Below are 14,959 nucleotides of genomic sequence, written 5' to 3' on the forward strand. Positions count from 1 at the left end.
CCTGTATAGGATGGCATGAATATCAAATGTGTTTTCCTTTTCTGAATGCCTTTTACTGTCCCTTACTCTGCCCTGTTTATAGAGTGCCACAGAGCAATTAGTGGTTTTAACAGAAAAACCTCAGAGTTGTTTCTGGTAGCATGTCTTTTTTCTTATCAATGCATCACTCTGCACCACTCTGCAAAATGCAGCCAAGTGCCAAAACAATAGACACTGCCTGTACTTTTACTTTCCTTCAATCTGTAAGAGCAAGGCTCCATTTAAATCCTTTTAAATGAATATTGTGAATGACACATCAGAGAAAAGTGTGTGTTTTACCAGTCAGGCTTGAGGGTGTTTGAAATCAGCCCTCAGTTTCAAGTGACAGATAGACAGCAGCAGGACTAAGAGAGCACAGGGAGGGTGAGAGGGAAGTTGTATAGAATGGTCAGGTCAGTGGGACTCAAGCAACCCACAGGACAGGAAATACAAGAATTATGCAACTTTATGCCCCATGGTTCTTTCTCTTTATGAAGAGTATATTATGGCAGTCACTCTTAGCACAGAGTTGCTCTATATGCGGTAATCAGGCAGAAAATTCAAATGCATTTTCAGAATTAAAGGTATTACAATTGCAATGGCTAGATTTTCTCATCTGGATTTTAATGGAGCGACAGCATCAGTTCCATGATTTCAGAATAAGTGTGCTTGTGGAATTGCTGTGCCCAGTCTAACTCCTGGATTGCTTAAGAGCGAATGTTTCAGTTTTCCTCCTTGAACCTTGTTTTTGACTGCACAACATGCAACACAACCAAGTGTGGAATATAGCCCAGAAAATTTAAGACACAGACTGAAGATTTTTGTATATCACTCCCTCTTTAAGGACAGAGCAAGCAAATGGCATGTCAAGCTAATGCTTTTGTTAACCACAGGCAGTTCTGAAGTCAAGGCATTCTGTGCACCAGAAAGTCAGATTTCTTTCAACATAGCTCTTTTCAGAACTTGATGCTCATGTTTAAATCATTTTAAAATTAGGAATCCAGTTGTTGGGGCCAGAGTATAGACTAGGGAATATTTGTACAAAATATTTAAAGTTACTCTCTGGTTTCCCTGGATCCTGTTAATGTTTCAACACGGGCCAGTCTCCTTCTGCTGAAATAGGGCAGGCTGAGGTTAGGAAAACCTAAAATTAGTGGGATTTAAACTCTAATGGCTAAGTATTAGTCATCTGGTGACTGATGCCTTAAGATGTCTTTGCAAAGGAAATATTTTTCAATCAAAAGAAACCAAAACAGTGCACTACCTGCTTTGGGCAGACTCAGAATATATGTGTCTATTGGAAAATTGGTTGAGTTACAAAGGTTCTGAAAGTTACCCCAAACTTTTTAAAGTTTTGTATTATGTATGTTACAAAATGAATATACACAGGAACTTCACATGACACCTGCTGTGGGTTTTGCAATATTTAAAGACACACAAGTAGATAACCTTTCAGATAGAGCACCAAATTAGTGATGAGAATGGGTAGATGTTGCTGTCACTAACTGCTGTTTCAAATCCATCTCCATGCCCTGTTCAAAACAGCAAATTTTGTAACCTACATGCAATTCAAAGGTTTGGAAAGGAAAAATTTTTACAGACACTTATTGTGAGAGCTGTTATTGGGCTAAAATCTGGTGTTCTGAAAACATCTGCAGTGTCAGTAAGACTTTTACTCCTAAGTGTAGGAGTAATTCTTATTTTTGGGTCACTTCTAAACATGAAGTGGTACAAACCCACAGCTGACTTTAAAGGAAGCCTGCTCTGTGAACAGTGGTGTCTCTCTAGTAGCATGCAGAAAGGTGGGGAAAAGATCTGCAAATCACTGTCTTCTTAAGCTGTGCAGATGCTCACAATACACATGATAACAAAGCTGAAAGGCTCAAAATACCCTCAGCAAAAAACCTTTTCTATGAGAAATTCAGAGTAGATCAGAGTGCTCTATAAATTCACATCCTTTATGCACTGACTTCCTTGGTTAGATCTTTCCTAAAATACCTTATGTCCACTGAAATTTCTCAACGTGGTAGCAAATGCATGTTTACTACCCTGAGGCTAAACCACAGTGAAGAACTGGCCCAAGAAATGCATATATCCATCCATCCATCCATCCATCCATCCATCCATCCATCCATCCAAGTTTTGAGCACATTTCATCCTCAAATCAGTTGCTAATGTATGTTGATATACCCACTACAAGAGGCAGAATGGGGAAGAGCCATTATTCCCTCTCCCTGAGAACCTTTACCCATGGCAAAAGTCACATAAGGATTCATCCTCACTCCCAAAAGCATATTGTGCCACATCAGCACAGAAATAAAGAGGATGCCATCAATAAAACTTCTGAAAAAGGAAATATCCCTGACTTTTGGCTGCTGTATCACGTTCTCTGCTCAGTTCCTAGTCCAAAATTTTATCTAACTACACAGCATGCTGACCTCTTGAAACAGGCATCAGGCCCAGACTATGATCTTGCATATCTTACTAAAACTTAGGAACAAATCCATCAAAAAACCTCTGAATTTACATTTTCATAAAAGAACAGAGTTCCCTTCAAAAACAAAAATTTGAAGACTGAGCTGTGACAAAGCAGTGCATAGGAATTAGAAAGAAAATAGAAACCCAAAGGCAAAGTGCCTGGAGACAGATGCAAATGGATAAATACTGGCATAATATTCCTGATTCACAGGACCAGAAGACAAAATATTGCTCCAAAATATTGTATGATCACAAATTATAAAAAATTTCCTGTCTCATTAGATGAGATTCAAAGTATAAAGAGTACATGTTGCAAATTTTCAACTAGAGGTGAACATCTATTACAGGACTTCAAAAATCTAGTCCTGGTTAGTTTGGAATTAGATGGTTAGTTAGGAAGAAAATAACCATAAATTAATTCAGACCTCAAGTTAATATCTAAATTTAACATCTTCTGATGGCTTTCAGAAAAGTATCAAAACACTTAAGTATATCAATATTGTAAATAAAATTGTCTTTAGAAATACTAAAAAGAAACAAATCCAAACATAATATAAACACAGCTTTTTAGTTCTGTCATCTAGTGGTTTGAGTCTTGTGTTGAATTCTACAAATGATCTTTGGAGGAAATAGGCTATTTTTGCCTAAATTAGAACACAAATGAGGATGTGGTTTACTGACAGTGTGATAGAGACATAGATTAAAGTTGAGAACATTAGTAGGTAAATACAATAACTCTTCCACTTCACTTGCTTCACTGGATGATGGGGTTTTTTGCCTAATGTAAACACTGGTCACTGAAACAGATTATGGTGATATTTATTTCAATGATATTATCAAAACATCATCTAACCAAGATAGTATTTCTGTAGTTCCTTCTGGCATCTTTGCCTTGCCTACTTCAAATCTGTTACCCTTCATTATATATTTATCCACTATAGTTTGTTGGTTTTATTTTTGTACATTTGACCTTCATTACTAATATTATTTCCTGGATTTATAAAAAATGCAACATATATGCATTCATGATATGTATCTGACACACTTCACTGAAAAAAGTCTACTAGGTTTCAGTCATATAGTGTTTGGAAATGATAATATGACTTTTAGCTGGAAGATACTCTCTATTTCACTTCTGATTCAAAATCACTGGAAAGTACCAAGCAGACTTCCAAAGGTGTGGGATTGGGATCCAGTTCTAGTTCCACCACAGTAAACACTGTTAGATTGGACTACAGTCATATTCACAAACTCTAAATCTCCTGAAAACCATGAAAAAGTCTGAACATACATCATGTGCATGGTACAGAAAACGATGCAGTAACTGTCTGTTGTACAGCTGACTTACTTATTTTTAAAGCTGACTTTGTTGCTCTAACTCCCTTTCAAAGACTTTTGAGGTTCTTTGCATTACAAATGAAGAGTTACTTTGAGTGTAACTTCCAGAGCCTTTTCAGAGAAGAGGAGAGGTTCTGGTGGCATTATGTATGTACAGTTTATATTACAGAGAAGACCTTTAGCCAATGTAATAATGCCTGGGTGGAATGATAAATGCTGACCACATACAATTCCCATTGATTTGTAGCTGTGTGTGCTCAGGAGCTGTTATGGTTTAAAATCCAATGTGGTACATGATGATCCAAAAATTTTGTTCAGTTATTGGAAAAAGGTAAATGAACAACAGAACTCTTAGTTTGGTTTATGTTTATCAGTCAGGAAAATGGTCCTTTGGCTTATAATAGTACAAACCCTGGCATAGAAAATGATCTAATAGCATAATGAGCACAACTTATGCACAGTGTTTGTAGGGAACAGATACACATATCTCTCTCTCCTCCATTATGTGTGACTGTATGTATAACAAGGGGAATTACAGTTAGCTCATCCTTACAAAGAAAAATTAAAGTACTAACAGGTTAGAGTGAAGTCATCTTGTCTTGAAGCTGGTAAGCACACTGCTACAGTATGTTCAGTTTCCAGAAGAAATTTTGGCTGCTGGCTGTACTGTGATTAAGAACCACTTTGTAAACCTGGGTCAGTCATGTGTGTACAATAGACCCATTACGTGTGCGTCTCCAGCACATCCCTTGGAATAAATTTTTTCTTAATGTAGATGTCCAGATCATCCCACTTTCCTGAGCTTAAATGGTTTTGATCACAGTATCTTTGAGTGAAGTATCTCACTCAAACTTCTTTTGATGGAAAACAAAACTTCCAAGTAACAAGGCATCCTCCTGTTGACTCCTGCCATTGCAGCCAAGGACCCAAAGTGTATTCCCACTGTTCTCTTGCAAAGATGCACTATTTCAAAAGATTTTTCTTTGCAACAATCTGCTCAGTTTAGATGTGGATTTCTCTGTTAAGACGAAAAGTCTTTTTCTTGCTGAGTCATTAATGTTGTATATCCTCATTTGCCAAATCTGCTGTTAGTTGGAATACATATGAAACCTGCAAAAAAATCTCATTGGCCTTTGTTCAAATTCATGGAAACTTACAAAAGATTTTACTTTCTTCACTAGCTTATATCAAATCAGACTGAATCTGTACCAGCTTTTAAATTGCTACAGCATCTGATTTGTCTATAACAGAATTTGTCTATGTTGACTCGTTACAATTCTGAAAAAAAATCACCTCTGACCACTAACAAAGGGGGTAGTGTATCTTGAGAACTCTGTGTATGACTAACTGACATATACAATAAATACAAATGTTACTACAGTAACAGATTGAAATTATATAGTTCATTTAAACCTTTTTCCAACTTCAGCTTAGTCCCCGCTAAAGCACACAGGAAATAAACATATTGAGCTGTCTGGCACCAGGCAACTATCCAGGTCCTGTTCTGTCTAGCACTGTGCTAGGCTTATCCATCTAATCAACATTAGGAGGTTTATTTATGTGAGACAGATATATTAGTAATAAATGAATTTATTCAGTAGCTTGGTGGATTTATATATGTACAAAATCATTTTAGTTTAAGCAGACTTAAAACTGAGTGACTCCACTACTTTTATGGGCTGTATCCTGAAGCCCTTAGCACATTCTAGTCTCCTCTTCACAAGATACAAAAATACGACTCAAAAAAAAAAAAAAAAAAATACAACTCAAACCACACAAAACCACACACCAAAAAACCCCCAAAACAAAAAACCAAAGCACATCACCAAAACAAAACACTAATTGAAGTCAATGAAATGTTTACTGGAGCAAAAACTGCAAAAGACTTAAGAACTGGTGAAATGCAAGTGAACATGAAGCTAGCTAAGTGGTATTTCAAAGGGTAGTGGTATATTTATATACATTGTATGCAATATTCCATGTATAAAAGTCTGTTTCAATTTTTACAGCCCAAGATAGTTTGTACAAGAGAAACAGCTGGCAGAATTCAGAAGGGATATCTGGGTTTTCTTCATCACACCTATTTGTACTTTAGACAGACTTTGTTTTAAGGCATTAATTTGACATGCGAGTCAGGTCTGTGCTACGTTGAAGACTGTTTTCACTGATTCCTGTGTTGTTTTTTAGAAAACAAGACTGAGAATTCTCTTAGTGCTAAGGTTTATCCATTTCAATCAGACAGTGAGTGGCACATTCCCACCTCATTCGCAGATTTTAATTCCAATTGCTTTTGAAATGTCCCTTTTCCTTCCCCCCTTTATGCTGCCACTTGAAAGTTGAAATGCAGCAAGAATGTAACGTTAGGTGCCAGTTTTCTGAATTACAGGGTGACTGCTTTAGCTGATCCCAAAAAGCAAGTGTCTTTTTATACCGCATAAAAGCCTGAAATGTTTACATATCAAAAGGCTATAGGCCAATTTCTGTCAAAATTATACATGAAGTTAAGCAGTACAAGCAATTTATTTAAACACTAGTCATTGTAGAAAAATTCAAAACCATATGCTCTTTTAGCAGTTTTTCACAAATGCATTTGACCCATGACTTGGCAAGACATGCATTCTTCATAATTTACTCTAAATTTCAAATCCTCTTGACATTTAAATAAAAGATCTTCATTAATAAAGTTTATATGAATGAAAACTTTAGAAGCTGATATTGTTAGAGGGAAGCTTTCAGAAAAATACCCAGCCCCGTTTCTGCCTCGTTTTCAAATGACTGACTCCCCTAATCAGTTCAAGATAAGTTTATTCTGGGAACAAATTACGGTAATTCCGCATTGTATGACTTTTATACTTTTTTTTTTTCCTGGTGAAGCAATGATGCAATCAATTTGAAACAAACGTGGGGAACGCTGTAGGGTGATAGCATTTATAAGTGAGAGATGTGCCGCGAAGAGCCGTTTCGCCGCCGGTCATCCCACAAACCCCTGGTTCACCCCTCGTTGCCCCTCGCGTGGGGCGGGAGCCGCAGCCGGGACCTGCTGCCCGCGGCAAGCCCCGGCCGGCCGGGCTGGGGTTCGGCGCCCCGGGCCCCTCCCGGCCGGCAGTCCCGGTGCCGCTCCGGCCGATCAAAGACTCCGCCGGGAAGGCGATGGGTGCGTTTTGCATCCCCGGAATTAGTCTTTAATATATATATATATATATATATATATATAAAAGTCCGATTTCTCAACAAGCGCATTTTCATAGACTTGTGTATGGTGATTGCTTTGTATGAAATCGTGTTTCGGTAATAATATTGAAAATCAGCGCCGTGTTTACTGTATTTCATACCTAACAGCTTGCTCTGCCCAGTGCTATGCTCCTCTTTAGATCCCTCTTTCAACCCATGCTGTGACCACCCTCCCATAACAAACAATTGCTTAGCAACACTATGCAGCACAATTTGCTTGTGTTTCATTTGTTATTACAATTTCACCCCGACATTGTGTGACAACTGATTGTTTGTTTAACACAATTTTCCGTTTGCCAGGTTAGCGAAGAGCGCATGGGAAATGAGAAACTCCGAGAGCAGGTTTTGCGAAGCGGGTATCAAAACCAGGGGTTTCATGGCAAAACAACTCAGACTAAAACAAAACAAAAGAAAAGAATCCTTCCCCACTGGGGGGACAAAGTTATTTGGAAAATATAATTTCTAAATTAGGAATAAAGGTAAGCGTTGTAGCATGGTGGATCATCCGTCAGGAGAGCAAAAACTCTTTGGGAAGCCGAGCGCCCGGCGGGCCCGGGCGGTGTGTGCTCCGCCAGCGCCGCGGCTCCTCCGGTACCCACTCGTGTTCTGCGGTGCTGCTTTCACCTGGGAGAAGCCGGACAGGCACGGAGATGAAGCCCTGACGCAAGTGATGCTAAACACGCGAGAAGTCGGCCCCGGCGGCGGGTGTCCCCACCGAGGGTATTCCCATCTGCGAGCCCCCGCAGGAAGCGGGGCTCTGGGGGTCACCCAGTTTGTTCCCGAGGGGCGGCAGTCCCGGGCTGAGCGCTGTGCCCGCCGCCCGCCTCCCGCGGCCGCGCAGCGCCCTTCCCCAGCGACGGCCCCGAGCGCCCAGGGCGCCCGCGGGATGCTCCTCTCCGGGCCGGAGCTAGAGCGGGCCGTGCCCCCGCTGCCGGCTTCCCCTCAGGCCTGGCTCTCCCGGGGACCCCGAGCCCCGCTCGCCCGGAGCCCCGCTCCCCGCCGGGGTGCACAGGCCACCGGAGGGATGCTGCGGCGCATTGCTGCAGAGACGCTGAGGACGTGGAGGAGCATCCCGATGGCGGCATTAAGCAGGCGCTGCTCTGCATGCAGCATGACCAGCTGCACTCAGGGAATTACTGACCAAAAAACCCCAACAAACCGAAACTCCCTCTCCAAGCCCACCCACAAACAAACAAAAAATAAAGAAAACTCTCAAAACATCAACAGAAAAAAAAATCCCAAATCTAACCAAAAACCCGCCGAACCCTCTGTCAAATAGTTTCACTTTCCATCAAATTTGAAAAACTTGCACGAAGTTCAGGTCTAAATGCCAAAGGCGTAAAGAAGTGGTTAGGCAGATAAATTGAAGTAAAAACCGATGCAGCCAATTAATCACATTGCGATGTATCAATAAAGCGAGAACTTAGTTTTGGCATTCTTTTTTTTTAACGCTTATACAAGTCTTTCGCTATAAATACGTTTGAGATCATTCTCAGGTGCGGTTTTAAATCCTGGAATATCGAGGAAAGGAAGGCTAAAGATAAAGTGCGAGTAAGCGCTAACGAGGATATTCTTTGTTGAGGAAAAATAATGTGTTCCTCGTAAACGGACTCTAATGGCTTGTTTTCATTTCATGCGTACAATTTCCTACCTTCTTTGATGGAGAGTTGATGGGGTAAATAGTCTAATCTTATTCAGTTCACCTCCTGTGGATTCCCAGGGACAGTCGTGACAGACGAAGTATTCTGCAAATCACAAGAGCCAGCTACCAGGAGAGCCAAACCTCTTAATAGGAAGAGTTTTAGGGATTTAAAATTTCTCCATTTAAAAATTCACGGAACATGAAAAATATAAAGTTCTCTGCATCATTGTAACTTTATGGGCTTTGTTTTCTAAGCTAGATATTTAAAGATTAAAAAGAAAAGAAACAGGCACCAAGATAGATCAGAAGCAAATCGGAATACCTACCACACGCGGGAATTTGAGATGGCATTGGTCTTTAATGTTTGCGTCTCTTGGCTTGTTTTAAAAATAAAAAGTGATACCTGTCTGAATCTGTTAAAAAATGAAGAAAAAAAAAGGAAAACGGAGAGAGAGAAGTTTACAATATTCATGTGTCCTTGTTCCGCCAGGTGACCTAGGAAAATAATAATAATAATAATAATAAATAGTTCAGTTACTCAGTGAAGACGTTGTTGCTTCACTGCATAAACCTAAAATCAGAGAAACACATACTCTTCAATGCCCGTTCAGTCCTCCGAGCAAGATTCAAATCCTGCTACAGAAACACTTGGAGTGGGGGGGCGTTTCATGTTTATATGGCAGTTTATTTTTTTTTTTTTAAGTGCTTCTTAAGCAGTTCGAAGCATAAATAATGAATCTGAGCCTTAGACAGAGGAAATCGCACCCACTAATGTGAACTAACACGACCAAAGTAGGTGCATAATAGACAAGACTAGGAGCTGCTAACCACTTCTACACAATGGCATTAATAAGATTAACCTGGGCAATTAGCCGGTGCAGCAGAGATCAAGCCTAAATCTGGGGCCTTTCTAAAAAGCCCACTAATGGAAAGGATTACGTTAATTTCATTAATTCTCAATACACAGACTCCGGCTGCTTTCACTCCTTTGTGTAACCCCCACCTCTTCCCCACCAAAAAAGGGGAGAAAAAAAAAATCAAATCTGGTTTTGTTTGTCATCTGCATATTACCAGGAACTAAATCCAGGATGACGTCGCCTGGGTATAAAAAAGGGAAGAGGTTCAGATGGATTATACTCTGAGCAGCCCTCTGGGTTGAGATTAGTAAACAGGCGAGAGTTGAGGGGGGAAAGTTCCAGGGGTGGATCCTGCGCACACGCACACACACCGCACACGCGCGCACAGACACACACGCACACTCTACCCGCAAGCTGCCCTTGGAAAAGGCTCTTTTCTTTTCGCTCCGATCCCTTTTTAAAATTTATCCGAAAAGTTTCGATTTCGTGTCCTTCCAGCCTCTTCCCCCCCCCTCCCCAGCCACCACCTACCCTCCCTCCCGCCCTCCTCCCTCCCTCCCCCGGCCGGTCCTCGCCGCCCTGCCCCGCACGGTTTGGGGCATGCCTGTGAGCATGTTCAGCATCGACAATATCCTGGCGGCCAGACCTCGCTGCAAGGACTCGGTGCTGCTGCCCCCGAGCGCCGCGCCCGTCGTCTTCCCCAGCCTCCACGGGGACTCGCTCTACGGCAGCGCCTCCGACTACAGCGGATTTTACTCCCGGGCGGTGGCTCCCGCCTCCGCGCTGCCGCCGGCCGTCACTGGATCTCGGCTCGGCTACAACAACTACTACTACGGGCAGCTGCATGTGCCGGCGTCCCCCGTGGGCCCTTCGTGCTGCGGGGCCGTGCCGCCCCTGGGCGCCCAGCAGTGCTCCTGCGTCCCCCCCGCAGGTAAGGCGGCCCCGCGTGGGACGGGGCGGACGGGCCCCCTTTGTTCCCGCAGCCACGGGGCCGGAGCGGGTGGCGGGGAGCTGGAGGCCCGCAGGAGAGCGGGTGGGCGGCGGGAGGGGACATTTTCGGTACGGGACGGGACAGGAGTGGGGGTAAGCAGCGATCTCATGCAAAGCCTATCGTCGACTCGTCTGTCTGTCCGTAGGTTACGAGGGCACTGGGTCAGTCCTGATGTCCCCTGTTCCCCATCAGATGTTGCCCTACATGAACGTGGGCACTTTGTCCCGGACGGAGCTGCAGTTACTGAACCAGCTGCACTGCAGGCGAAAAAGACGGCACCGGACTATCTTCACTGACGAGCAGCTGGAAGCGCTGGAAAACCTCTTCCAGGAAACGAAATACCCAGACGTGGGTACGAGGGAACAGCTGGCCAGAAGGGTGCACTTAAGAGAGGAAAAAGTGGAGGTATTTTGCTTTCTTTTTCCTTTTTCAACCCTCTCCCATTCGCACTCAAACGCGCCCGAACCGGATGTATCGCGGTGCGGCTCCAGCCCGGCTCCGCCAGCGGAGGGAGAGCGACCGCTTTGCGGGGGCAGAGGGAAAGTTTTTTATTATTTCCAAGTGCCCTTCCTTGGGACGGCCGGCCGAGCCTGTCACAGGGCTGCAAGGGATTGTCGGCAGGCGGCTGTGCCTCCTGAAGGCGCCCGGCCGGTCCCAACCGAGCGGCTGCTTCCCCCGCCTCCCTCCTTCCGTCCGTCCGAGTACGGCCGCCGCACACCGGCCCCAGCAGGGCTCCTGCGGGGCTGAGGTCAGCTGCGGGTTTGCATAGTTTTATTTTTGTTTTTCCCTCTAATAATTTACTTTCTTAACGTAACAGGTTTGGTTCAAAAACCGCCGGGCGAAGTGGAGGAGGCAAAAGCGATCGTCTTCGGAGGAATCAGAAAACGCACAAAAATGGAATAAAGCGTCTAAAACGTCACCGGAGAAGAGACAAGAGGACGGGAAGAGTGACTTGGACTCTGACAGCTGATACTTCTAAGTGGGGGGGACATTTCCCGTGGACTGTCGGATACGCTCCAGAGGATGCTACTAATCTTGCACAAGATCTGCCTTGTTGGAGGGGGAAAATATCTGTATATAACGTACAATGCCCCGAGCTAATTCCGTGTAAATAAAATGTGTTGCGGAGGTGTTGCACAGGTAGATGGCGGCGCGTTTGTTCACTCTGCGCCGCGGGGAGAGGGACCGGAGAGGGACAAGGGAGCAGTGAGCGATGGTGCCCAGCTCCCCGGCGAGCAGGGCCGGCCCTGCCGGCGCAGCTCCGTGTTCCGCGGTGCGGTACCACAGGGTGAAAGCCGGCGGAGGACAGCGCTGGCAGGCGGGCCCCGCTGGCCGCAGGCCGGGGAGCGATGGTGGGTGTCGCCCCCGGAGGGAAGCGGCCGAGGCCCAGCCGGGCAGCCCGGTACGGGGGCAGCCCGGTACGAGCCCGAGCAGGGCGGGAGCGAACCCCGCTGCTCCTCCCGGGGCGCCGCCCGCGGCAGTACGGCCCCGCTCGCCGGCCGCGGCCCGAGCGCTTCTCCCGTCCGGGAGCGCTGCGGGTTCCCCGCCCGCGGCTGCCCCCGCCGCGGCCCGGCCCGCCGGCGACCATGCCCTTGAGAAACGCCAGCAGGCGAAAGCTCGGCCCCACACTTGTTAACTCTCTCCCGTCTCCCTGCGCTTTCCCCAGTCTCCCTGCGGTTGAGCTTTGTTGAGTTTCCATAACGTTTGTCTTCGACTCTCGTTTAGAAAGCCATCTCTCTTTAGCGGTGTTTAAAGTTGTTAATAAATTTTAGACATTATCAGACGAATTACGCGTAAGGGGAGTACGAGCCCTTGTGTGCTGCTTTTTTCAGGTGTTTCAGAGGAAGTTACTAATGGAAGTTTTCTGCCCTTTGAGGCAGCACCTTTGCAATTACGAAAGCAGTGACAGCCTGGTCTCGTTTTACTCTTCCCTCTACAAGGGCCTCGTAGCAGAGACATCTATTCCCCCTTTAAAATTCACGTTCGTTTTCCTTTTGCTTTTTTTCCTGTGGCTCTCCAGCTCAGAGTTTATCATTTCAGAGAGGAGCCACAGCAGTTTCCCCATGGTGTTGTGTTTAGGAAGACCCTTCTCTCTCCTTGCCTGAAAGACTGTTCATAAAGTTAAAACAAATAACCTGAAAGCGTAAAGTCAATTCAGACGATCTCTGGCCCGAAAACTTCATGCTGTGCCTTTCATTCAAAGTTAAGTCATAGTGAGCTGATTTTTCTTAATTATGGCCAATGCCTAAACTCACCTGTATCTATTCATCTCGCCTAGTTTAGACAAATTGTTTGTTCAAAAATGTTCACCATTACTTCCAGTGACATGAGAAAAGGTCAACTGCTGTGTTGCTTGCCTTTTTCCTATTGTTCGTGATATATCCAGGTTTTTATGAGTGTTGTAACATGGTGCATACTGCAGGTGTTAGTGTGATAGAGCCAGTCTTAGTACCTGTCTCTCAGATAGCTTTTTAATGTCAATGTTTCCACATAGACGCGGTATCTCTTTCTGAGTGACCTCTCACCACATGAAGTGGTAGGAACAGCTGCTGTGGAAGCAATTCAGCGTGGTTTTGTGTGAGCCAGTCCTTTAGGGAGCTAAGAGTTTCACAGATACTGCTGTCTTGAAGAGAAGAAATTTAGCCTCTTGTTCCTCGAAGAGGAGGAGCAGCAGGGGAGGAAGGGTAAAAACAAATGGATTCTTCTTGGATACGTGTGATGGTTTGGTTTTATGGAGTTATTGCATTTTGGAGATTCTACCCTATTGCTATGGATGCATATTTGACCTCTGTAAACTATATTGAATTACAACACAACAGCACTAAAAATTAGTTCTTAAATTGCTGAAAATTAGATTTGAAGTGTTTTGTTATGTTATATGCAGGAAGTCTCCGTGAGTGGATTTTTAATGTCATCACCTCTGTATTTAGTCATTGTTAGGTTTTAAAATGCATATTTAATTTGCAAATAAAAGCCAGGTCTAAGGATAATATTGCCCAAGATTTTACAAATGCTTGTATATTTGTGTTACTTCCATGTGTAAATATCCCTACTGCCATAATAGGAACTTGGTAAGGTTTTGTTTTGTTTTGCAATTTTTTGTGTGGGGTGATAATTTTGGAAGTCACTATTAAAGATTTTAGCTTGCATAGTTAAATGCAGGAGTTAAACTAGATCTGGATTTGTAAGAAGTGGGATTTAAAAATATTTTTGATTACCAATAGGAGTTACTTAAAGTTACAGTACACATCTTTAAAGAAACTTAGACCTTTTCCAAAGGGAGGAATGGTTCCACTTGTGACCCATGGAAGCTCCAGATCCCCAAACATGCCAGTTAATGGATTTATTGAGAACTGTTTGTTCTGTGGAAGCATGGGATGTGATGTAAGAATCAAAACTTTGTATTCCAAAACACAGTTCTATTCATGGAATTGAATCACCTCTGATTTCTTTAAAATAACATTGTACATTTGTCTGTATTAATTTTTGAGTATTCTATAAACTCTTTATTATCATAAACTTAATCTTGCAGTCACAGGAATCTATTGTTATTACTATAAGTAGGTGTAGATCTACTGAAGTTAATAACATGACTTTAAAATACAATTGAAAAACAATTTTAATCTTGACCGAAAAGCTTAACCTTACTTACTAAAAATGGTGTTTGTGCCATTAATAGGAGTAGCTGTCTTATTCTTTTTCTCAGTGGTGTTTGCTGAAAACCTAAAGGTTTCATTCTATCTTTTTTAGCCTACAAAATGAGATTCTGTGCAGTATGGAAGGCTGATAGTGAAAAAGTAATGAGAAGCTTGCATGAAAAGGATCAAGAAAGTTGAAAAGTAAATTATTGAAAACATGAGGGGGATTGTAATAAGAAGATCTCTCATTCGCTTGTGCTGTTTTGTTGGCATATTCCACTTCTAGATGCCTGTCTGGATTTTTATTTTAGGAGGGTTCCTACATGCCAAAATGCAAATGCCACGTAGCAGCTTTCATTATTTTCTCTTTCTGTTCATGCAGTAGGAACAAATCAAAGCAAGGGACCTGAATAGGTGCTATGTTCCAGCAGGTTCAGTTCTAACAAAGGGGCTTTGAAAGAGTTGTTTGTGGTTCTGTTTGTTAACATTTGTCTAAAAAGGAGATCAAAAGAGAATTAAAAAAAAAATATTTGGTCAGTTTTGTCTGAATCTCCTCCAGTGCAACTTACACCCTTGTATCTTGGGCAAACATTCTCAGAAAATTAGATGGGACTGAAATGTGCTGTATTGTTCATGGTACTGAAGCACTGTCTGGGTTTTGCAACTTGAGTTCAGCTTCTTGATGTCTTACTGATTCTCTATGAAATGTTGGACATCTTTCTTTCTAAATTTCTGTCTGTGGAATGAATAATATTCTTCTCATATC

General features: G+C 43.2%; 1 protein-coding gene and 1 long non-coding RNA gene across 3 annotated transcripts; one reads left to right on the top strand and one right to left on the bottom strand.

Annotated features, from left to right (window-relative positions):
- Nucleotides 1–7,949: 7,949 nt before the first annotated feature.
- Nucleotides 7,950–10,328, bottom strand: LOC137475328 (uncharacterized). 2 transcript variants are annotated; one of them, XR_010999821.1, is made up of 3 exons: nucleotides 10,211–10,328; nucleotides 9,034–9,120; nucleotides 7,950–8,810 (listed from the first exon to the last, which is right to left on the bottom strand). It is a non-coding gene; the product is annotated as an uncharacterized lncRNA (long non-coding RNA). The 2 variants fall into 2 exon arrangements; XR_010999822.1 differs by lacking the exon at nucleotides 10,211–10,328 and adding an exon at nucleotides 9,301–9,434 and having other exon boundaries at nucleotides 9,034–9,202.
- GSC (goosecoid homeobox) lies at nucleotides 10,165–11,698 on the top strand. The gene is made up of 3 exons (XM_068192515.1): nucleotides 10,165–10,495; nucleotides 10,701–10,960; nucleotides 11,373–11,698. Exons 1-3 carry the CDS (start codon nucleotides 10,165–10,167, stop codon nucleotides 11,523–11,525), a joined length of 744 nt encoding a protein of 247 aa, XP_068048616.1. The 3' UTR covers nucleotides 11,526–11,698.
- The last annotated feature ends 3,261 nt before the right edge of the window (nucleotides 11,699–14,959 follow it).

Source organism: Anomalospiza imberbis, chromosome 6 (assembly GCF_031753505.1).
Source record: "Anomalospiza imberbis isolate Cuckoo-Finch-1a 21T00152 chromosome 6, ASM3175350v1, whole genome shotgun sequence".
In the NCBI taxonomy this organism is placed as follows: domain Eukaryota; kingdom Metazoa; phylum Chordata; class Aves; order Passeriformes; family Viduidae; genus Anomalospiza; species Anomalospiza imberbis.